The 23305-nt window shown below is 39.6% G+C and overlaps 1 protein-coding gene across 5 annotated transcripts in view; it reads left to right on the plus strand.

Annotated features, from left to right (window-relative positions):
- Bbs9 (Bardet-Biedl syndrome 9) overlaps window positions 1-23305 on the plus strand; it is a 434796-nt gene that overhangs the window by 175277 nt on the left and 236214 nt on the right. For all 5 annotated transcript variants that reach the window (XM_021173327.3, XM_029481549.2, XM_029481548.2 and 2 more), the window contains 3 exons: window positions 10733-10911; window positions 17829-17905; window positions 21375-21428. In XM_021173327.3, coding sequence (XP_021028986.1) covers window positions 10733-10911; window positions 17829-17905; window positions 21375-21428 — 310 coding nt within the window. The remainder of the gene's footprint in view (window positions 1-10732; window positions 10912-17828; window positions 17906-21374; window positions 21429-23305) is intronic.

Genomic DNA, 23305 nt, shown 5'->3' on the forward strand with positions numbered 1-23305 from the left:
TTCAGCAATAGGGACTTACCTTCTATGTCTGGGGCTAACCTCAATCAATAAGCAATATCCTATAATGGTTTTTTGGGAGTCTCTTGAACAACTTTTACCTACAACTCAAGAGAAGGCTTCTCCTACCTGGTGTGGGTGTTTTTTTAGATGGCCTTTGGCTCTTGGAGGCAGCAGGGTTAGCACAGATGGGAAATTCTCATTTAAACTTTACATCCGAACACTGACTTGAATGTATTATAGTTATTCCTAGGTAGATAGTTAATAGTAAGACTCCTTATGAATTCTCAGGCATCTTCACTATTATTTTACCCTCTTCCTGCTTCTGTATTTATCTCTTCCCTTCTGTTCTTGATGTCCCTGTCCAGATGAGAGGCTCACTTTCCCATTTCCATCAGATCACTCATACCCCTCTCTAATGACGCCCCCAACCCCCAACCAGGCTATAACAGTCTAGTCTTACTCTTTTGGTTCCTAGAGTAGCATCTTCAGTTACATAATATGTACTCCCATCTGAAGATTTGCAGCTAGGAGCCTTAGACATGCTAATACATACTTACTTTTGTTTTTCTAGGTCTGCGTTACCTCACTCAGTATGATCTTTCTATTTTCACCCATTTATCTGCAACCTTCATGGTTTTACTTTTTCTTACAGCCAAATAGCATTCCATAGTATAGATATTTCACGGTTTCACTGTCTGTGGTTGGAAGGGCGTTTGGATTGTTTACATTTCATGAGTATTATGAGTAGAGCAGCAGTAACCATGACTGGTCAAGTATCTGTAGAACTGGGCATATGTGAAGGATGGGGTTGTTGGTCTTACAGTAGACTGTCTGTCTGTCTGTCTGTCTCTCTCTCTCTCTCTTTCTCCTCTCTCTCTCCCTCCCTTCCTTCCTTTTTTCCTTCCTTCCTTCTTTGCTTTCTTTCTCCTCCTCCTTCTTGTTTTGTTTTGTTTTTTAAGAGATTTACCACACTTATCTCAAGATTGCTTAGACTGGTTTGTAGTACCATTAACAATGAATGATGGCTTCTCATTTCTACACAATCTCTCAACTTTTCTTTTAGGTTGCTTTCTTGATCTTTGCCATTTTGACTGGGGTAAGATGAAATCTCAAAGTTATTTTGATTTCCATTTTCCTAATTGCTAGGGATGATGAACATTGTAACCATTTTTTTTCCTTCTTTTGAGAACTCCCTGTCCATTTTTTGAATGTGTTTGTTTTTGTTTTTGTTTTTGAGTTCTTTATGTATTCTGAATGTTAGTCCTCTGATACATAGCTGGCAAAGATTTCTCTTTGGACTTCCTCTTTTTTCAGTTGTTTGCTTCTTTAGCTGTGCAAAAGGTTTAAGCTTTATGAAGTTACACTTGTCAATTTTTAGGTAAATGCAACCCTATCCACAAAACCCTTTCCTACCCTTGCATGCTGCAGGCACTGCCTGGGTCTTCCCAGTGTTCTGGATTTCGCATTTCAGGTTTTGATTTATTTGTGGTTAGTTATGTCCAAGGTGATATGCTCACCTGCTTGTAACAAACAACTCTGCTGACTGCACCTCTCTAGGGCGACAGTTACTAACTTGGGATATGTCTTCCTTTTCTTCCCTGCATTTTAGGATAGTGAGTAAGATCTGAGATGATTTTGTTGTTTCTGACTCTATATGTGAGCTGGCGTTCTCCTTAATGTTTTGGTATTTTTTCTTTGATTTGTAGTGTGGCATATATTGTAAATAGATTATTCTCTGGATCAAGACTATTTGGGGCTCTCAATGCCTGTTGTGTTTTGATGTCCATTTCTTTCAGTTTGTTATATTTTCTGCTTTAATTTTATTAAACAAGTTTTCTATGTCTTTAGACTTTATACTGCTCCCACCCCTGATTCTTAGGCTTAGTCTCTTGAATAAAAAAGAAAATCTCAGTGTTGCTGATCTTTGGCTGTGATTGTTAAATTAATCTTGGTTTTGTCCTCTCTCCTGGAATATAATCCTCCAGCTTGGTCCTCTCTGGACATTATGCTTTCTGTTATGTATTTTGATCAGTTCTTTCATTTTTATAATTTGCTTGGTTCTTTTCCCATATCTCAATTTCTTTCTGAGTTTTTTTGTCCATATTTTTGAATTTCTCATCTAAGTTAAAGGCCACTTTGCCCACTCTATTTTCATCTCTGTGTCCTGAGTTGATTTTCTTGCTGTGTTCATCTGCTAATTGAGTCTTTTATCTTGGTCACTGATTCTTTTAAAGTAGGACCCACTCACTTCTGCTGTCTTGGTGTTCGGTTTCTGTTATTGAGAAGCCACGAGCTTGTAGGCTGACCTGTTGGGTTGCTGGCTTATGTTCCTGGAGTCTCTTTGCTGTGTTTTGTGCATTTGGCGGCACTTGTATGTCCTTTGGTTTTATTTTTTTCCTCTTTTTGTTTCTTTTATTTTATCTGAGTCCTCCTGTGAGTTATCTGAAATAGAAATTATGCTTTTTGCTACTGTTTATGGGGAGGGTGACTTTTGATCTTCCTGTATTTATTTATTTATTTATTTATTTATTTATTTATTTATTTATTTGGTGTGTGTATGTGTGCATATGTGAACATATTTATGCATGCATATATAGGTCTGTGTACAGGCATAAATGTGTGTGTGTATTTAAGCCACTGGTGAACATTTGGTATTATTCCTCAGATGCCATATATACCATATGGTTTTTTCTATTTATTTTATTTATTTTATTTTATTTTATTTTATTTTATTTTATTTCTTGAGACAGAGTCTCTGTCTTACTGCTCACCAAGTATGCTTGGCTAGCTCACTCTTGACCTCCAGGGATCTCTCTGTTTCTGTCTCCCTACCCTGGGATTACAAGCGTGTACCCCTACCCCTTGAATTTTTTTTTTTTTTAATGTTTGTTCTGGAGATCAAACACATAACCTTATCCATGCAGTGCCCCTGACTCTCAGACTAGCTTTTGCATGTAATGTGGGATTTACTTTGTTCTATATAATATCTACTTGCTATAACACCAGTTTTAGAAAGGAAGTGTGGGTGGAATCATGCTTTATGGGACCTTGAATAGTCTGTGTGCTGCTAGAGCCACTAGAGCACTAGAGGCACTGGAACCATAGGAGGCCTGCAGGCTGATTTAAGCCCTCTGCCTTTCATGCTTGGAAAGCACGAGGAGACTGGATAGTAGCCGATCACGTAAGGAGGGCATGGTAGTGCTTGTCCCATGTGTGTAACGGTGTAATAGTGGACTTAGTGAGAACATAGACTTTGGACATACTTTGAAAATAGTGTTGACAGTGTTTGCTGGTGGAATATGCTCTGGTTTGTAATCAGAGGTTTGTGTGCATGTATCTGGACTTTGGGACAGGTCTCCTTGGAGGTTTTCAAGCTGTTTAAAATGCTAGCACTGAGTTGGTTCCTGGGGCTAGAGTGTCCTGGCTTCCCTCTGTCCTTTCCAATCTTTGTGAGAGTCTGCTTGTAAAGAGAATCTTTTTATAATTCAGGGTCTATTTTTTTTTTTTTTTTTGGTGCTGTTTGGCCCGTGAAGCCATGGTCAGCTATTTCATATAGGTCAGAACTGTCTATTGAACCACAGTAGCTATCAGAGGGGGGACAGTTGCCATTTAAAATAAATATATGGTTTCCCTTCCACCTAGGCCTTTTTTAAAAATAGGGCAAGAACCACATCTTATTTTTCTTGTATCTTCTGATGTATAGTGGATGTTTAATATGTGTGTTTCAAATGAATGATAATAGATCCAAAACTATCTGTAAAGCCAAGTCAGTCCTCTGGGTCAAGAATGCCACTCACAGGGGCTGGCTGTGCTCAAGAAGGCCCATAATGCATATGCTGCTTTCCTGACATAACAGAAAAATTAGTGTTTAAAGATTTCTTTGATATGCCTCGCTTTATAAAAATAAAACCCAGCTGTTGGCAGACTGATAGCTAAAATGCTTCTATTTTACATAAAATGGTATTGGAGAGGAGCCAGAACCAGTGTGTGTTCCTGTTGTTTTAACAATGAGTGCTCCTTTGTTTGTTGTATCAGTGCATGAAGGAAGCTGTCCATTCTCTCTCGGTCAGAATGGAGCCTCAGTCCTCCGGGGTTTGGCCTCTGTAGAGAGAGACCTTAGTCAGACCAAGAGAAGTGGAGAACGGCTGTGAAGGCCACTGATGCTTACTCTCCAGGTTGCTGATTCACATTTACGTCCTGACAATGGAAAAGAGGACTTTTTGCTTGAAAAGAAATAGAAATTTTCCTCAAAATTAGTTTTGTAACTCTAAAACACAGTAAGAATAGATCATAACCCAGATGAGCACATACTGTTGTCATCCTGTTAGCAGTTAAGCTTTGAAAAGTAATTGTGCTAGTACACATTATATATACCCAGCATGTTACGCTCAGTAAAATCTCTTCACTCCCTTTCTGTGGTGCTGCTTGCAGTGCTGAGGGTAGAGTTCAGGGACCCACAGATGCTGGGAACCAGCTCGCCATTTCTCTACACCCCAACTTGGAGACATAACTTAGTGGGTTTTCAACATCCATCAGACTTTCTGTGTTTGAAAATCCATTTCCCCTTTTCTGGGCCGCTTCTAAATCCTCTTAATAACGGTGGAAGCAGATTACTGTAAAGAACGTGGAGGCGTTTCTCAGCTATGGGTGCACACTGCTGAGATGCTCTCTGAAAGGCTTTTAAACAAAATTTAAAATGTCAACATTAGCGAAAAAGCCAAGTTCTTTTCTGGGTGATAGAGACGCTACCTTGTATAGCTTCTTTAGCAACAGGAGTTCTTAGTGAACACAAACTCATACAAGTTGCGGAGGTGACCAAATTTAGAGAATAGTCCAAAATAATACATTTCTTTGATTTTGAATTTTTACATGTAATTATGGACAGCATCATTAAAAAAACTTAAAAATTATTTATTCACTGTGAGTATGTGTGTATGCATATATGCGATGGCGTTTACTTGGAGGTCTGAGGTCAGCTTTCAGGAGTCCTGTCTCCCCTTCTACCTCCCGAAGGTGTAGATTCTCTGTTGATTCTTTGCTATGCTGTGTGTTCTAGGCTTTGCTGGCTCAGGGACCTTCCAGCCTGTTCTCCTTTGGTTCTCCCCATCTCCTCCCTCTCCATGGGATTGCAGATGCTCAGCACAGCATTAGGCTGTTGACTTGTTTCCAGGGTGGGAGTCAGATCTTCAGTCATGCACAGGGAGAACTGCTCCCCTCTGAGCCTCCCCTCACCCCAACGGCAGCAGCACCTGTATAACTCTGCTGTCTGTACTTGTTCTTGAACTTTTTCTGTTCAGATATGGGATATAATCGTACTGTTTTGTAGGAGTTCTTTTTTTCTTCCCTTCTATTTTTGAGACCGGGTCTCACTCTTTAGTTTGATCTTCCTCTGTAGACGATTTTGGCCTCACACTCAAGCAGTCTCCTGCCTCTGCATCCAGAGCATGGTGGTGTTGGGGTTGCAAACATGCCCCATCATAGCTGGCTGGTAAGCATGCAACAACTGTAAATTTTTCTGTGACTTCATTTAGAGATTCTTTGGTTTCTAGTCTACTGTTTCTCTCAGAACACGTTCTTCACATCTCAAAGGAAGATAAATATTTTTATAGTTTCATCTTTTTAAGTTTAATGTTTCAAATCCATCTGGAGTTTGGCTTTAGTGTGTTGCAGTGGTGGGGATTTTCTGTGCAGCAATGGGCTGGTTTTCAGACTCTTGAACAGAGTTCTTGTTTAGTTTCCTGTTCTATGGCTAACATAGCAGAGTAAATATATATCCTGGGGATATAGCGTCTCTGACCTTGACCTGTTCATAAAGTTCACTTATGGATCTTATGTTAATTGATTTGCATAAAATAACTCAATGTTAACTGTGCTTTAAGTTGGAAGCAACTGGATATACAGTGTTACATTTAACTTCTGACCCATTGAGCATGAAATTCATTCAGAGATCCAGCCCATATAGCCTATATAGACCATATTGTTCTATAAAATAGCCACAAAGAAGAAATATTTAAAACACATTGTTTAATAATATTTTTCTTTATAGTCAATTGGAATTAACTATATGTGTGAATATGAATATATTTTATTTTTCCATTGTATAAAAATGCCAAATGACTATATTACTAGTTTAGTAGTTTTATAGGCCTGGGTCAAAGTCTTTGTCTGTCATAGGTGCTGTATACAGAAATTCTATTAATGAACACTAGAGTTTTAAAGCTTGTCTTAGCATCTTTTTAAAATAATAATAAAATACAAGCAGTTTTATCTACAGCTTAAATTTCTCTTATTTAATCTAAATTTTATCCAAAGTTTCTGATGTGATTAAATAAAGATAAATCACTCAAGAAATTACTGGACTTTCTTGAAGGATCAAGATATCCTATCAATATTGAGGTTAGGTGTTTCTGTGAGACAAGGCTCTCTTCCATTTGGACACCAACCATAGGTAAAGAATGGATTTTGAGAAGCTAAAGAAATACACACATCCCTCATTATCTATCTCAGAACCTCAGTGCTTTTCAAAATAATTCTCCTATATCTAAACTGGCAACTGCTTGCTATGTAAACAATGGAACAACCTGATCTCTATTCCTATAAATCAACACATTTTGCAGAATTTCAGAGCATATTTAGTTGTTAGTTTTGGAATGTGAGAGCTATCAGGCTATCTGATTTAAAGAGGCACATATTTGAATAAGGAAGAATGCTTATACTGGATCATGCCAGCTCTCCTGCTTGATAGGTCGCTGGGAAGTTAAGTCTGAGCTGGGAAGGTCTGTCTGAATCCAGAGGAGAGTGATTCCAGTCTTGTCTCGAGAAGCCAGCAGAAGACAGGCCTTTTGAATCAGGAAGCTCTCGAGGACTCAGGTTCCTAGACCTTACGGGACTTGGGGTAAAGGAGAACTTAGAGCAACTTAGAGCAGGAGTCTGTTCCTCTAGAAATAGTTTTCTGAGACTGTAAGGACTTTGTCCACCACTAGGTGGCTTCACTTGCCGGCAATCACTAACAGGCACTGCCCCATAGGCAGCATGGATTGCTTTTAACATTTCAGTTTAGGAGACTAATTTCATTTTGGGGAGATTTCGTTTTGTGAGGTAGATGAAAGAACCAATACATGCAGTTGGATTTTTGAGGATCATCGCCTCTCACCGCCTTGGTTTAGAGATGGAGAATTTGGGAGGACCTCTCCCACTTGACCCAGCTCCATACAGCAGTCAGTGTAAGAACTCTCCTGGCTGCTCCTATGCTCACCTTGCCCTGCTGGCCCTTGTAGCCCTTGTTTCTATGAAGCCATGTCACAGGGTTTGAGGCGGTTACTATTGTATGAGTCCCAGAGAAGGTACAGCATGTACAGGAATGTTGTAGACTGTGTTGGTTGTTTTGCATTTTTTGAGACAGTCTTTCTATGTAGTCCAGGTTGGCGTGAAACTCAAAATTGTCTTGCCTGAACTTTTTGAGTGCTGGAACTATAGGTGTGCACTCTCACATCTAGCTGGAATGTTGTATTTATTATAAGTAATGAAGCAGTTGCTAGGGGTTACTTTATAGGAAGGACTGAGCACGGGTATCGTTCTCTCAACTGAGTTGAGCTTTATGTTAACAACATGACTGTTGGCAATGATGCAGAATTGGGAAACTTGAAAAGTATTTCTTCTGAGTTTAGAGCTCTGTTTCTTTCTCTTACCCCCTTTGATTAATAGCTCTCTCTAAGAGCTTTTACTTAAAAAGAGGGATAACCAACAGATACCTCTACAATGGAACCTCTACATACAAGGCTTAGGAATAATTGTAGAATAATTATGAGAATCCTTACTGTAAAAACCAGAGAGCCAGAATGTCTGCTGCTGTTATGTTATAGTCAGAACAGGGAAGTTGTACCATGAACTAGCAAAATATAGTTGCCAGACGAAAATGTACATGATGTCAATATCAGTTGATACACCTGTGTGGATGGGGGAAGTGCCCCAAGGCCACACCTCTCGATGAAGAGCTCCAGGGAGCTAATGGTTGCTGAGAGAGAGAGAGAGAGAGAGAGAGAGAGAGAGAGAGAGAGAGAGAGAGAGAGAGAGAGAGAGAGTGAGTCAGTCTCCTGGTAAGTTATCCACCCACAGGAGTCAGTCCTAAGCCATGCACAGATAAGTAACACTAAAAGGACTCAGCAGGGGTGTGTGTGTAAGACAGTAACAACTGAAGAGGTTGTGAATTTGAGAGGAAGTGTGTGTGTGTGTGGGGGGGTCATGATAAAAGTTGCGTCAGGACACGGAGGAGTAGAAATGATGTAAATATAGGAACCCTGCATGAAATTTCTAAAGAAAAAAAGCGCTGGCACATAGTGTCAAAAGCAGCATGGTGGACCGGGAGACGCTCAGTGAGCAGGAGCAGGGATTGTTCTCCCAGAGGACCTGGTTTGATTCCCAGCACCCATATGGTGGCTTGAACCCATCAAACTCCAGGTCCAGGGAAAGTCAGCTCCCTCTTCCGTGCCTAGAGTCACCAGGCATGTGCGTGGTCCACAGACAGCTATGCAAGCAAAACACTTAAGCACATAAAAACCTCCTCCTCTTCTTCCTCCTACTCCTTCTACTCTTCCAAATAGCTTGGTAGTGGCACAAAACAGATATGTAGATCAACAGAATATAATAGAGATCCTGATATAAACTCATACAGCTCTAATCACTTACATTTTGACAGAGATGCTAAAAGTAACCATTGGAGAAAAGAGTGCCTCTTCAAGCATGCTCTTGGGAAAATTGGCTATCCATGTGTAGAACGAAAATAGATCCTGATATCTTACCCTGTGTACTGCTCAACTCCTGGGGGACCGAAGATATTAATGGAAGACCAGAAACTCTCAAAATACTGGGGAAAGTACAACAAACACTTCAAGATAGAGGAATGGGGAAGGAATTTCTTGATAGGACTCTTTTCACTCAGGAATAAGGCCAACAGTTGGCGAGTGTGGTTTTATGAAATTAAGTGAAAGAAAGAAAGCAGTTGAGTAAAGAGATAACTTCCACAGTGGGTTGGAATCTTTACTAGCTACACGTCTGATGAAGGATAAACATCTAAGACATACAAAGAACTTAAACAAAGGTAAACTGTCATGTCAATAAAGAAGCTAATGAAATGGACACATGGTTCCCAAACGATGAAGTACAAATGTTCAATAAACATTTCAACCTCACGAGCTATCACAGACAGCAAATCAAAATTACTTGAGATTTTTTTCTTTCCTCAGTCATAATGTTTTCTTCTTATTTACTATTTCTAGATTTTATATAGATACACAAAATCAGACATGCATATATGACAGGAAAATGGTAATAAAATTATCTAGGGGGCACATGGGGACTAATAGGAGAGGGCCAGGGAGCAAATGGATGGTTGAGGGTATCAGGGAAAATATGCTCCATATATGGCACATGCATGTGTGGAAATTTAAAACAGCAGCAGCAGCAGCAGCAGCAGCAACAACAACAACAGCAGCAGCAGCAGCAACAACAGCAAAAGGCTTAGTATTTTGTTAGACCACTGTAGAAAATAGAATAAAAACTGAAAGAACTCATGTATTAACATCAAATGATTTATGGCTATGTTGATTTTTTTTCTGTGAATACCAAGGAACAAGAAAATATAGTATTTCCTTCAGCTGCTTTAATTTCTAAATATTGCATATTAATATCAGCCATAATGTGTATATCATGCAACATGTAGATAAGTTTTAGAGAGGAATGGCGCTAAAGTAGCCTAAAAGAAGGAAGAGTATAAACACTGCCTTTGTCCAGTCTGGGCTGCTATTACAGAATTCCAGAGACTGAGCAGGTTAGAAAGAGAGGAGAATTATTTGATTTATGCTTGTGGAGGCTCAGGCGTCCAGGACTGAGGGTATATACCCGACAAAGACGTTTTTGCTTAAGCATCCCAGAGTGACATTTCAGGGTGTGGGGGAAAAAAAAGGCAGGGTAGGAGGGAGGGAAGGAGTGGGTTTGAAACGGAGTCTCCTTTTCTCTAAGAACATTCATAGTGAAGAATCCTCATTAGTCTGTGAGGGTGAAGCACTGCTGTCCTAATGATTTCTCTAAGGACTTACATTGGGGGATTTCAAAGAAATTATGCGTCAGAATCGTGGTGAGAATCTGTGACTTTTTCTCTCTAGGAATGGGCAGAGGAAAAAGAACCAATCAGAGAGCTCCTTGGGGAGGAGTGCCTTATGGGAGCCTTGGAGGGTCATGTGTGAAAGAGTTAGTCCCAGGAATCCACAGGAGGAGGGGGATGAAGAGAGGAGAGAGCATATCTACCTTCAAGAATTCTTCTCAGTTTCCAAATTCCTCTGCTGTGACGGTCCTGACCTTGGGGTCACACCATGGCTTTCCTGGCCTTGGGGCCATGCTTCATTCCTGGTCTCCCAATAGAAACCTAGTTTCATGTTTTGCTCCATTGTTTTCAGTGGAATTCACATGCCCCATATGAATTTAAGATCTGAATATACTATGTAATTATATTCCTATGGTGGCCAGTATGATATATTTTAATGTTTATTCCCCTCCTATAATATGCCTTAACACTGTGTGTGCATGCATAAATATAGATGATGTTTGAAACATTATAATTGAGTCTTTGAAATAAACCCATTTTTATACTTATTTTTTAATTATGGTATGTTAAGTAAGAATGTCATTTGTAAGACTGGAAGTTTAACCACGCCTCCTATTCTCTTATATCTAACAGTGATTTGAAGGGAGTGATAGTGACTCTCAGTGATGACGGTCACCTGCAGTGCTCGTATCTGGGGACAGATCCTTCTCTGTTCCAGGCTCCAAAAGTTGAATCAAGAGAGCTCAACTATGATGAACTTGATGTGGAATTGAAAGAGCTTCAGAAAATCATCAAAGACGTAAAGTTGCAAGGTATCCCATTTGCAGTCTTTATTGGCTACATCTAATGCTAATTATAAAATTTGCCTTATGTCGTATATGGATATTGTTTTGTAAATATTAGGTAATTCACTCTCAGGCTTAGTTAAAGATGCTGAATAAACGTTGCTCTTGGTGTGCAGGGTTCTTGTGTTGACTTTGTATAGGTGGCTGTTGAAAGCCACTCTTATTGGAGATAATATTTTGGTTTCTGTGTTGCAGGGACAGCTCCATTTGGCCTTTAAATATTTTGCCCTCTCAGTGAAGCAGAAGGACTTCTTAGTGGTTTCAGGCTGTGAGAAGAGTGTTGAAGCTCGCAGTGGTCAATTTTTCACTTACAATATACTTGGCTTCACTTGCTGCTTTGAGAAGAAATCCAAGTAGTACATGAATTGCCACTTTGTTACTAAAAATGCAGTCATTTGCAGCTTAGATGATATAATTTATGCTTGGAGTTAATTAGCCATCCAAATGGAGTGTGGCCTGTGATACTCTGGCTTCTGATGACTCCGAGCCTGATGATATTTTCAGTTCCCGGTTTTGAGTAACTCAATGTTATTTTATGTTGGGACTCACAGGGGTGTAATTTCATTGTAAATTAACAGGAGAAACAAAACACCAATCCTGCAGCTCACGGTGAACATGTGAAAATCATTACTTTAAGTTCCCTTTTCAGGGTCAGGTAAAAGTATTTTCTTAATGAGAAAAAATATGGACCATTTTCACATAAAAGAACTGTTAAAACAAGAGGAATAATAAAAGAAATGGAGCATCAAAGGCCAGCCAACAGGACAGAGCCAACCCTAATCCTGATGCGTTGGCTGCACTAGGTTTATGTAGTTTTGATCTGTATTACCAGGACTTTATTCCTCTGGTTTTAAGGAACTGAGATGATATATTAAAATAGGAATATTAAAAGCAAAGATGTGATGCCTCAGCTTCACACGTTCTTATAGAATGTTCTTAAAATAAACCATTGAAATGGAGGTCTACAGCCTCTTGTCAGCACCTCCCCCTTGGATGGAAGGTGGCGAGAACTGTGCATCTCAGTTCAGGTTGCACAGTCAGGGTTAAGCTTTCTGTTTGATACCAGTTTGATATATATATGCATATATATGGAAGATTGTTTTATATGTGTGTGTTTGTATATATACGTATATATACATATACATGTATATTTGTGTGTATATATACATGTATATACATGTGTGTACATATGTATATATGTGTATGTACATATATACATACACACATATATACATATATACGTATATACATACACACACATATATACACACATATATGTGTGTGTATATATACAGATGCATATATATATGTGTATGTATGTATGTGTATATATATATATATATATATATATATATATATATATATAAAATGAAGTTTCTTAAGATCATTAGTTAATGTGGGTTTTACTCCAAAGTTTTTGTCTTGCAGTTTTTGCCCTTCTACAAGCAATAGCTAATGATAGTTTAACCAACATGAATTATATAAATGGCATAAAAAAATCCCATACAGCTAAACATTATCTCCTGGTAGCCCTAGTGATAACTTCAGTGAAAAGATTTTGATGTGTTGCTTGCTATTTCCTTGACCCTTTTGTATATCTTGAAAGAGCTTCATTTAAGAAATATATTTATTTTATTTTTTGAGAATCAATTTCACTTTTTCTTTTCACCTTCCAGCTCCTCTCATGTTCTCTCACTCTTCAAAGCCATGACCTCTTCTCCTTTAATTATTATTACTACACACACACACACATAGCCTGCTAAGTCCACTTAGTATTGCTTGTCCCTGGAGTGGACTAATTCTCTCTCAGCAGCCATTGACTGACTGATGCTCTTTAACTAGGGGTAGGCCCTGTGAGAGTCTCCTCTCCATGTTGGCCCGTTACCTGCTGGTGTCATTGTGAAGTTGTGTTTAGGGAACCATATTGTTGAGACTTTATGGATGCAGCTTCCCTTTGATGTGTGAAGACATCACGTGGCAGTAGACATATTGATCCTCTGGCTCTTGTAGTTGAAGCCTTCTCTTCCACAGTGTTCTCCAAGCCTTAGGCTAGGATTGTGTTGTAGACATGGCCGTTGGGGACGGGCTTCCTGCAGTAGTTGTTCTCTGCCTTTTTTTCCAGTCGTGGATTTCTGTGATGTCTTCTTTGATGAGTGAAAGCTACATTTATTTATGAGTTTGTGGATACAATTTGGGTGCAGTTAGTAACTATACTAGCTTAGCAAGGTGGCTGCAGTCAGCTCTCTTAGATTCCATGTTCTCACCAGCTATACTAGTTACCTCGCTTTACTCCACCAGGCCCAATTTGCCTCCTACTGAGCTGACCTCAAGCCAGTTATGTGGCTCTTAGATACTGGACATCTCGCCGTGCTGGTCATTGTCGTGGTTACAGCTTGGTAGGACCACTGATAGTGTGTTTCCTTGGCAGCTTGCATAGCACCTTAAGATACAACAAGAACTCCTTCTCAGGGCGGAGGCTTCTGGAGCAGTTCCAGCTCGATTCTTCCAAGTCTTGTGCCCTAAGTATGTGGTGTCTTCTGAAACAGTGTCTTACTTTCCAGTTCTGGGAGGTAGCCCAGAGCCACGGCAACAGCCCACCTCCCTGTTTAAGAGCCTCCTGGACTCGAGTGGCTAACAATGCAGAGAGAGATTTCCCATGCCTGCTATGGGTTTGTGTTAAATAGTCTGTGACTCTTGTGGCCAATATTATCACCACAGTTGTATGACTTCACTCACACTCTATATACATGTACACACACATTTATATTTATTCTACATTTATTTTCATGTTAACATAAAACAATAGCTTTTTCAAACATTCTTAGCATCTATCATTCATTCCTCCCCCTGCCTCCCGCATTGCCTACCTTCCTGACTTCCGAATTAACCATCCTTCCCGTTTTCCCCACTGCGCCTTGGCACCATCTGTATGCTTCTCCTCCTGCTCTCTGGACCTACCCACCCTCTGCCCCGATGCCCTTTTATTTGTCTGGTTTCTGTGGTTAGTGTAGATTATTTTCCTTAAGCTTGGGATGGATCTACAGACTTCGGTGAAAGTTGATTATTTACATCATCTCAGTTTGGTTAATGTTTGAACATCTCTGTACTTTTATACTATCATTGTTTGGTTTTATTCCTAAAAAATAAACAAAGGGAAACCTTTAAGAAGTACATGCTGCCACAGTACCCAGGGCACGCTGCCCCAGTTCCCAGTGCATGCTGCCACACTCTCTGTGAATTTATGTGTGTGTCACTGTTCCTTGGTGACAGCCCATCCTCTCTGACTTTTACAGTCTTTCAGCCTCCTCTCATTCATGGCCTCCTGAGCTCTGAGCAGGGGGCTTTGATGAAGACACCTTTAGCCTTAAAAGAAAAAGGGTTTTTTCTGGTGGGCTATTAAAAGCTTTTAAAAACTTTTTTCAAAGAAAGGGTTGTAGCAAAATCTACAGCCAATTTAAAGAAGATATTTTGTTAGACACATGCCATATATGCCTACTATAATAAAATTTTGAAGCTAATTTTATGCCTGTAAGTTATATGAGAAATGTCTGTTACAAGCATGAAATTATAGTAATAATTTCTTTGTATATGCGCAGCTTTTGAAATTAAGAGCGCTAGTACGAATCCTGCCAAGGGTTTTTGTTAGGAGTAGTCATTTTCCATGGGGACTTTGAAGAGACAGCATTTCCCTTGACTTAAGTGCTTGGTCTTCATACATTTGAAAGGTACTTGGGCTAGCTTAGTTGATGTTATCTCCAAGGGTTAGGAACAGCTTAACTTGGTTTGTTCATTCCAGTTGTGTGTGGGTAACAGAATGCCAGAATGTAGCAGCTTAAACAGAGGAGAGAGGTTTGTTTGTTTCTCCTGTGAAAGAAGCCTAGTCGCAGGCAGTTCAGGGTTGGATCCACAATTTCAGCCTTCAGGGGTTCCGAGACTTCCATTCCAGCGTCGTGTCTTGGTTCAGGAATGCTTCTGGAACTTGTGCCTCACATCTGCAGCTGAGTCAGCCCCTAGAGGAGCTTTCCTGGAAGCCACACCCTGAGCAGCGCCAGCCTTTATCTCAGCGGCCCTTCCAATCTGCAGAACAGGCCAGGAAGTTTAGTATGCTTTGCTGATGGCTGTTCTTCTGGACAAATTGAGCTACTTTAAGCGAAGAAGCAAAGAATGGTTGTCAAGTGGCCAGTGAGCAGCCTTGTGTATTCTTACCAGGTTCTGTAGTGGTGGGACTGCCTTAAGGTGGTGTAGGGCAGTCCTTCTGCTGTGAGACACCCGAGTCAATGGCGTTAACCCTGTGCCCCTGTGTCCTCAGTCATCTGTCCTCAGTGTGTGGAGTTCTCCTTTTCGGGATCCTGGGTAGCTGTAGATGCACCAGGCATCGGGTGCAGATGGGATTTCCAGAAAGAAGGCAGTTCTTCCAGATCTGCCTTTCAGGGAGAAAGGCTGTCCTAAAAGCACGCGCCTCTACTGCTCAGCCCCAGCCTCCTTGCCTGTCCATTGGTCCTGACACTAGGAGCTGTGCTCACGTCTACAGCAGCAGTTAGTGGAATAAAACCTCCATGCTTAAATTTGACCCTGGAGTCCAGAAAGGGACCTTTCTCTGTAATAAAGTTGAATACTTCAATAAAAATAAGCTTGGCCACAAAGATAAAGGAGAAAGGATGGATGCTGGTTAGGCAGTCAGCTATCTGATATGTATGTACTTGCGTGCACATAGATTTATTATTAAAAATGTTACTTAAGCACATATATGTATGACTATAAATGTTCATATTATAAATATGAATATATATCAAAATATAAATATATGACCATATATGTGTATAAAACCACATTTATTCATATGTATAAATATAATTTATATTTTAAAATTTGGAATAACTTGCTTTTTTATGATAATTCTTTATGTAACATGAAAATTTAAAATTATGGAAATAGTATGTGTTTGTTAGTCTACTGTCTTAGTTAGGGTTTTACTGCTGTGAACAGATACCATGACCAAGGCAACTCTTATAAAGGATGACATTTAATTGAGGCTATCTTACAGTTTCAAAACTTTAGTCCATTATTATCATGGCAGCATCCAGGCAGACTTGGTGCTGGATAAGGAGCCAAGAGTTCTCTATCTTGTTCTGAAAGCAAACAAGAGAAGACTAACTTCCAAGCAGCTTAAGGAGGGTCTCAAAGCCCACCCGCACAGTGACACACTTCTTCCAACAAGGCCACACCTACTCCAACAAGGCCTAATAGTGCCACTCCCTAGGTCAAGCATATTCAAACTACCTTCTGTCATAACAAAGACTTGCAGCGGAGTATTTATGAAGGAAAGGTTTCGTTAGTTAACAGTTGTGAGAGATTCAAGGGCATGAACCCAAGACTGGCGTATGTCTAGTAGCACTTTATAGAAATTGGTTCTGTAGAAGCAGAAGTTTGTATGAGGGCAAATGTGTATGGTAAACCAGGGACACAGAAAAGAAGGGGTTTCTCATAGCAACTCTCTAGTGAAAACTGGCAGGAGAGTGGGATTGCTTACGTCAGTTTCTTCTGAGAGCAGCTCCTCAGTGATTGAAGGACCTCCTACTAGACCTCACCTTTCAATGATACCACCTCTCCTTAGCATGATAGAGCCCAAGATTCGGCTTAAAAGATAGACCTTGGGGACTCAGTAAACCTAACTAAATCGTACGTATGTATGTATGTATGTATGTATGTGGTATATGCATGTGTCTGTGTGTATGTATGTGCATGTGGTATATATATGTTTATATGATATATGTATGTGTATATAATATATGTATGTGGTATATTTATTTTACATGGTATATGCATTTATGTGTGGTACACCTATGTGGTATATACATTTATATGTGGTATGTGTATGTGGTATATATATGTGGTAAAATAGTTCAGACAGTACTAAGAAGATAAACATGCAAAGCAAATCTCTTTGACCCTAGATCCTAGTTGTAGTCTTTGACTGCAAACCTTATTGAGTTTTGAGTATTTCTAAAACATATTCAGTACTATACACATGCTTTACACATATATGTTCATGCTAGGTATACTACATCTTTCTGTTTACAATATTGAAGTGTATCTGAGTCCTTTCATATCAGTGTATACAGATTTATGAAATTCTTACTGCTTTGAACCATTGAATAATGTGGATATTTCATATTTTGTTTAATCACCTATTTATAAAGATACATAGGACATGCCTGTTCATGATAAGTTCTTGGGTATGAAACTGTTAAGTCAGAAGATCTCTATATTTGCATGATGATAATCATAGCCAACTTACCTTCCAGTGGGTTGTACTAGTCTAGGCTTTCACTCTCAAGGAAACAACTACAATTACTAGTACTAGGTGCCCACTGGCTCAGTACCTAGGTAGTACTAGGTGCCCACTGGCTCAGTACCTAGGTAGTACTAGGTGCCCACTGACTCAGTACCTAGGTAGTACTAGGTGCCCACTGGCTCAGTACCTAGGTAGTACTAGGTGCCCACTGGCTCAGTACCTAGGTAGTACTAGGTGCCCACTGGCTCAGTACCTAGGTAGTACTAGGTGCCCACTGGCTCAGTACCTAGGTAGTACTAGGTGCCCACTGGCTCAGTACCTAGGTAGTACTAGGTACCCACTGGCTCAGTACCTAGGTAGTACTAGGTGCCCACTGGCTCAGTACTTAGGTAGTACTAGGTGCCCACTGGCTCAGTACTTAGGTGGTACTGAAGGAAGACAGCTTTTTTTCAAAGTGTTATTGAGGAAAGAATTAGTGTGAAACTATTAATTTTATAATTCATTATATTTTCAACAATTTGGTTTTTGATATGTATGTAAACTGTATACAGCACATTTTACTTTATGATTATATGTTTTTTATTTCCAGGTGTTTGGCCCTTGACTGAACAGGAAGATGACTTGAAAGTTTCTGCTGCAGTGTCTTCTACCCTGGATTCTGTGTCTGTAGGTATATGTACTGTGTGTTGTGAATTCTGGATTCTGTGTCTGTAGGTATATGTACTGTGTGTTGTGAATTCTGGATTCTGTGTCTGTAGGTATATGTACTGTGTGTTGTGAATTCTGGATTCTGTGTCTGTAGGTATATGTACTGTGTGTTGTGAATTCTGGATTCTGTGTCTGTAGGTATATGTACTGTGTATTGTGAATTCTGGATTCTGTGTCTGTAGGTATATGTACTGTGTGTTGTGAATTCTGGATTCTGTGTCTATAGGTATATGTACTGTGTGTTGTGAATTCTGGATTCTGTGTCTATAGGTATATGTACTGTGTGTTGTGAATTCTGGATTCTGTGTCTGTAGGTATATGTACTGTGTGTTGTGAATTCTGGATTCTGTGTCTGTAGGTATATGTACTGTGTGTTGTGAATTCTGGATTCTGTGTCTGTAGGTATATGTACTGTGTGTTGTGAATTCTGGATTCTGCGTCTGTAGGTATATGTACTGTGTGTTGTGAATTCTGGATTCTGCGTCTGTAGGTATATGTACTGTGTGTTGTGAATTCTGGATTCTGTGTCTGTAGGTATATGTACTGTGTGTTGTGAATTCTGGATTCTGTGTCTGTAGGTATATGTACTGTGTGTTGTGAATTCTGGATTCTGTGTCTGTAGGTATATGTACTGTGTGTTGTGAATTCTGGATTCTGTGTCTGTAGGTATATGTACTGTGTGTTGTGAATTCTGGATTCTGTGTCTGTAGGTATTGTACTGTGTGTTGTGAATTCTGGATTCTGTGTCTGTAGGTTTTGTACTGTGTATTGTGAATTATTATCAAGTTGATTTAAGTTCTAGGCTTCTTGGTAGGAACTTATGGGATGATAACACATTTCAGATTTTGTTGCTTTCTAGATTAGTAGCTCTCAACCTTTCTGATGCTGTGACCTTTTAGTAGAGCTCCTCATGATGTGATGACCCCAATTATAACATTATTTTCATTGCTACTTCATAAATGTAATATTGATTCTGTTATGACTTATAATGTAAATATATGATATGCAGGATATCTGATATGTGACCCCTAAGAAAGGGCCTTTTGACCTTCAAAGGCATGGCAGCCCACAGGTTGGGAACCACTGATCTAGACAAAAACATCACTGTCTTCTTAGTGTTGGAAAGGGGCACCTTGGCAGGATTTAGAGATGTGAGGGGGGTATAGAGAGGTTCTTAAACCTTATTGCCACAGTAGTGAGTTATTTTCTGAGTAGTTTTTTCCCTCACTGCAGGGTTCTGCCTTGTTTAATTGTTATAGTGTCGTCATTATCAATTGCTTTCTGCTTTTACCAACATCAGCACCACCATGTCTTCCCACTACCCTTCTTGTTCACTGATGTATCCTTAGTACTTGCATGTGTTAGATGCTCACTGTCTGTCTGCTCTGTGAGTGATTAGATGGAGAAACAGGCTGGCTGGAAGGGGATGGGTTTTGGTCATTTTACTCCATATCCTGTTTACTATTCCTCAGGATACGTTTCTGTAATAATCATGTCCCATTGCTCGAGGTTTGCATGGAATTCATTAAGTTTATATGTGTTTCTGTCAAAACTTGATCAGTTTAGTGACCAAACTTGAACATTTTCTGCATTTAGAGTTGATACTATCATATAATTTTGCCTTGGAAATGTGTTTGCTATTTATGTATGTATCATAGCAGAATGTAGCAAGTGGTTGTCAGAGCCTTCAAAGATTAAGTTTGGTATAACCAGCCAACTCAAATTACAGTAAAAATCATGTTAATGTTGCTATGGCATAGTACATTAGGTGCAGTTAAAAGAAAGAGTCAAGAACATATGTGTAAGAACCATGGACCCAGCTCACTCACAGCAGAGGCTCTGTTGGAAACATTGGCTCTCAGCAGACACCATTGTCACCCTACTTGAAGTCTGTAGTGTGAGGGGAACTTAGCTGACAAATGTTCATACATTTTCATTTTTTTCTTTCTTTCTTTTTTATTTTTATTTTTATATATATATATTTTTTTTGCTGTGGGAATGACTCTTTCCCCCTCTGTTGGGTAACTTATAGAGTTGTTTATTTTAAATGAGGAACTATCTTTTGTCTTTGGGAACATTTTGGTCTTTGGAGGACAAAGCCTTGCATCGTAGCGTTAAATTATAAAGGAACTTCCCTGATTGGTAACTGAGTGCTGTTTCTCCTTCACGGTGCCTTTTCCCTGTCTTACTGTACTTCCTGCTTCACTGTCTCTCTTATTGTACTTTCTGCTCCATTTCCCCTGCCTTACTGTATTTTCCTTAAGAACTTTCTTTAGACTATCATGTTTAGCCCACTGGAAAACCTTAGCCTAAAAATTTATATAGCTATAAAGCCATGACATTTTCTCAGTCATTTTCCTGGCTATAATTTTGTTCCCCAAATACTGCTATTTTTGAAATATCTAGGGGCTTAGACATGGCTTGAAAAGGCAACGCCTCCTGTAAGATCTGTGGGCAAATACAAAGTTATTTTCTGGCTTTAGGTAATACAGTGCTAGAGCAGAAAGCTTAGTATTTATCCTGAATCATCATTTTGAAAGTGCACATCCCTGAAGCAGAAGTGGATTTTGTATTGGAATGGGGTCTTCATTAGTGGAGACAAATACCACTGTTTTTAACATCCTCACTGAACAACTTCATCAGTGTTCAAATGTGACCTCTGCAGAGCTGAAAGTAGATATGAATTTCTCAGCTCTTCATTCTGCTGATGCCCATGGCATCAGAATGATCTCCATTGAGGAGCAGATAGTATTTGTTTTTACATAAAAATCCAATTAAAGTGTGCATTTGATTTGTTCACTGTGCACAGCCATTGTAATTTTAGTTGTTCCATAAAATTTCATATGCATATTGTTGGAAAATATCTTGTTGTTATCTTGTCTATTGCAGAGTCGTCTTCCTCACATTGTACAACACTCTAAGGAAATATTTGCCTTACTCTTTTATGCTCTCAGTGTTTTAAGTGGTAGGACCAGGCAAACCAACCTGAGTGGGCACCTGCTGAACTCACTTCTGAGATGTAACAGTTAAAGAAAATGCACTTCCGTGTTCAGTTTCAGGTGTAAGCGAGGTCACTCAGTTATCACTAGTTACATGTCTTAGGAACAATTTTATAACCAGGATAAACATGCATTTCACATAATGGTATAATATAATGTTTTTATGGGAATTACAAGGAGAGATTGTAAACTTGGTTTTGCTAACCTTTTTTCCATTTTGAGGAGTGGGTTTTGAATACTGTTTATGATTTTACACACAGCTATTTCTAACATGGCCTAAGGACTCCTAGTTTGTCATTAGAGTGATGAGCCCCTCAGTTAGTTCTCTGTGCAGTGTGAGGACTGTCTGTTAGACCAGGTAATTTCCTCCACTTCCGATAATGTGAAATCAGTAACTAAACTGCCTCTTCTTACGTCTGTGTTTGCAGCAAGCCACCAATGTGGAACCTGGAGCTGACTCTGTCCCGTCCATCACAGTGAAGGTAGGGTACCAGTGTGAGACTGCAGCATGCAGACACACTGCATATGGCATTACCCTGTCCCTGGTGTTCTCTGCTCAGTTTACAGACATGTAAGATAAGTGCCTACCCTCTGTAGGTTTCCTTCAGTCTTGGTAGTGAATAGAAAGCTTTAGTTATTACCTTCAAATACAAAATTTGTAATTACATTTATAGAAAACGGTGCATACACACACAAAAAAAGATGTTCGGCTTTCCTTATCCCTTGTTTAAGAGCATAACATGATCTAGAAATAAAATTGGGACTTTTAAGTCTTATGAAGAAATCATGTGATTACTATCTCGTAACAGGCCAGTCAGTTGACTGTAGCATCATGCTTGGATTGTAAAGTTCTATCAGAGAAGTACATGTATATTAAGAAAATCATTCCTTTATTATGATTACAAATGTGTTCAATAGGATTCCAAGGCATTTATCTGCTATGACATTAGCTTTAAATGGATGCATTTATGGCAAGAGAATATGAAATGAAGAAGCTATAAAGTAGCGTAACGGCAAATTGATAGTCCTGAAGAAATAAAACCAGCGTGATGTAGTTTTGGTTGAGAGTTTCAGTCTTGCCACTGTAGCGTTTGAGAGCTAGAACTCAAATCTGGAATGTTCTTAGGGCACTTTAAGTGTGGTGATCAGTCAGCACGTTATTAAGCTGAAAATATTTATCACTGTCCAGACTTGGAAGCCAGGAGAAGTTGTGGATCTTGGCGATTCAGTTAGTCAAAACTTGGACGGACTTTCTGTTTGCTCAGGTTATAGGTTGCTGTCCTTGGAGAAACTTGACAAGGTCCTCGGCTTTACCAATTGTGTTCGCTTACACTGGCCCAGCGGGTGGCCCAAGTGTGGAGATCTGTGCTCGAAGCTGAAGGGAGCCCAATCTTAGAACAGTTTCCTAAGCTAATTTTTTTGGACTCTTGCCATTGGAAACAAGGGTGGTCCTTCTCCAGCCTCTCTATCCCCTCCCCAGTCACAGACCCTCTGGAAAGGCTTTAGTGGCAAGAAATCAAACGCCTAGGAAAGTAACTGCAGAGGCTCAGGAAGGACCTATACTTTGTGGAGGGAGCTGTTTTAGACCTGTGCAATGGTATCATTCACACAGTCCTGGAGAAGTCAAGGATCTCACTGTGTACTGTAAAAAGAAATTGTGTAGCTAAACCAGATAACACTATGTATATATATATCCTCACCCTCCCATCAAAGGGTGTTGGCATCAGTGAGCACGCCTTTCCCTCCCACACTTCTAGGCTTTTATTTATACCAGCTACCCTAACGAGATGATACAACTTCTGAAAAGTTCCTCTGTCACCTATAAGGACCAAGGCTTGGTCACAGCTCTTCTTCTCGTTGCCATGATAAAAGTGGAAGAGAGACCATGCCACGCGGGGTCGCATGGCATGGGTTGGACTTACACAGCAGACCCAATGAGTTTCTGGTGCTGTCTGACAGACTCTATACAACTTTTTGCTGTAAATCTCTCCTATGGCCTTTTATAACAGCAGCAGCCAAGATACATAGCCATGAAAGTTTCCATCATAATAAATCCAGTTAATTGAGAAAATTTTTCCATCCGTTCCAAATGAATGAAGATGTGGCTACCTTGAGTATGTGTGCATGATGCATGACCATCTGTTCCAGGCAACAGGCAGAGCACTCGTTCATACCTGGCCTGGCAGTCGTATTTATATACCTAGGGTAAACATTTGGTATTATATTTCCTAAGGATTATATTTTATTTCTTTAGAATCAGAAAATGGCATGGAAAATTCTTGTATTAACATTTTATATTTTCTCCTTAATATTCTACAATTATTTTCCCTTTAAAACACAAGGTTTATGATTTAGCCAA

Source organism: Mus caroli, unplaced genomic scaffold, assembly GCF_978045245.1.
Source record: "Mus caroli unplaced genomic scaffold, Mus_caroli_1 scaffold_11, whole genome shotgun sequence".
NCBI lineage: Eukaryota > Metazoa > Chordata > Mammalia > Rodentia > Muridae > Mus > Mus caroli.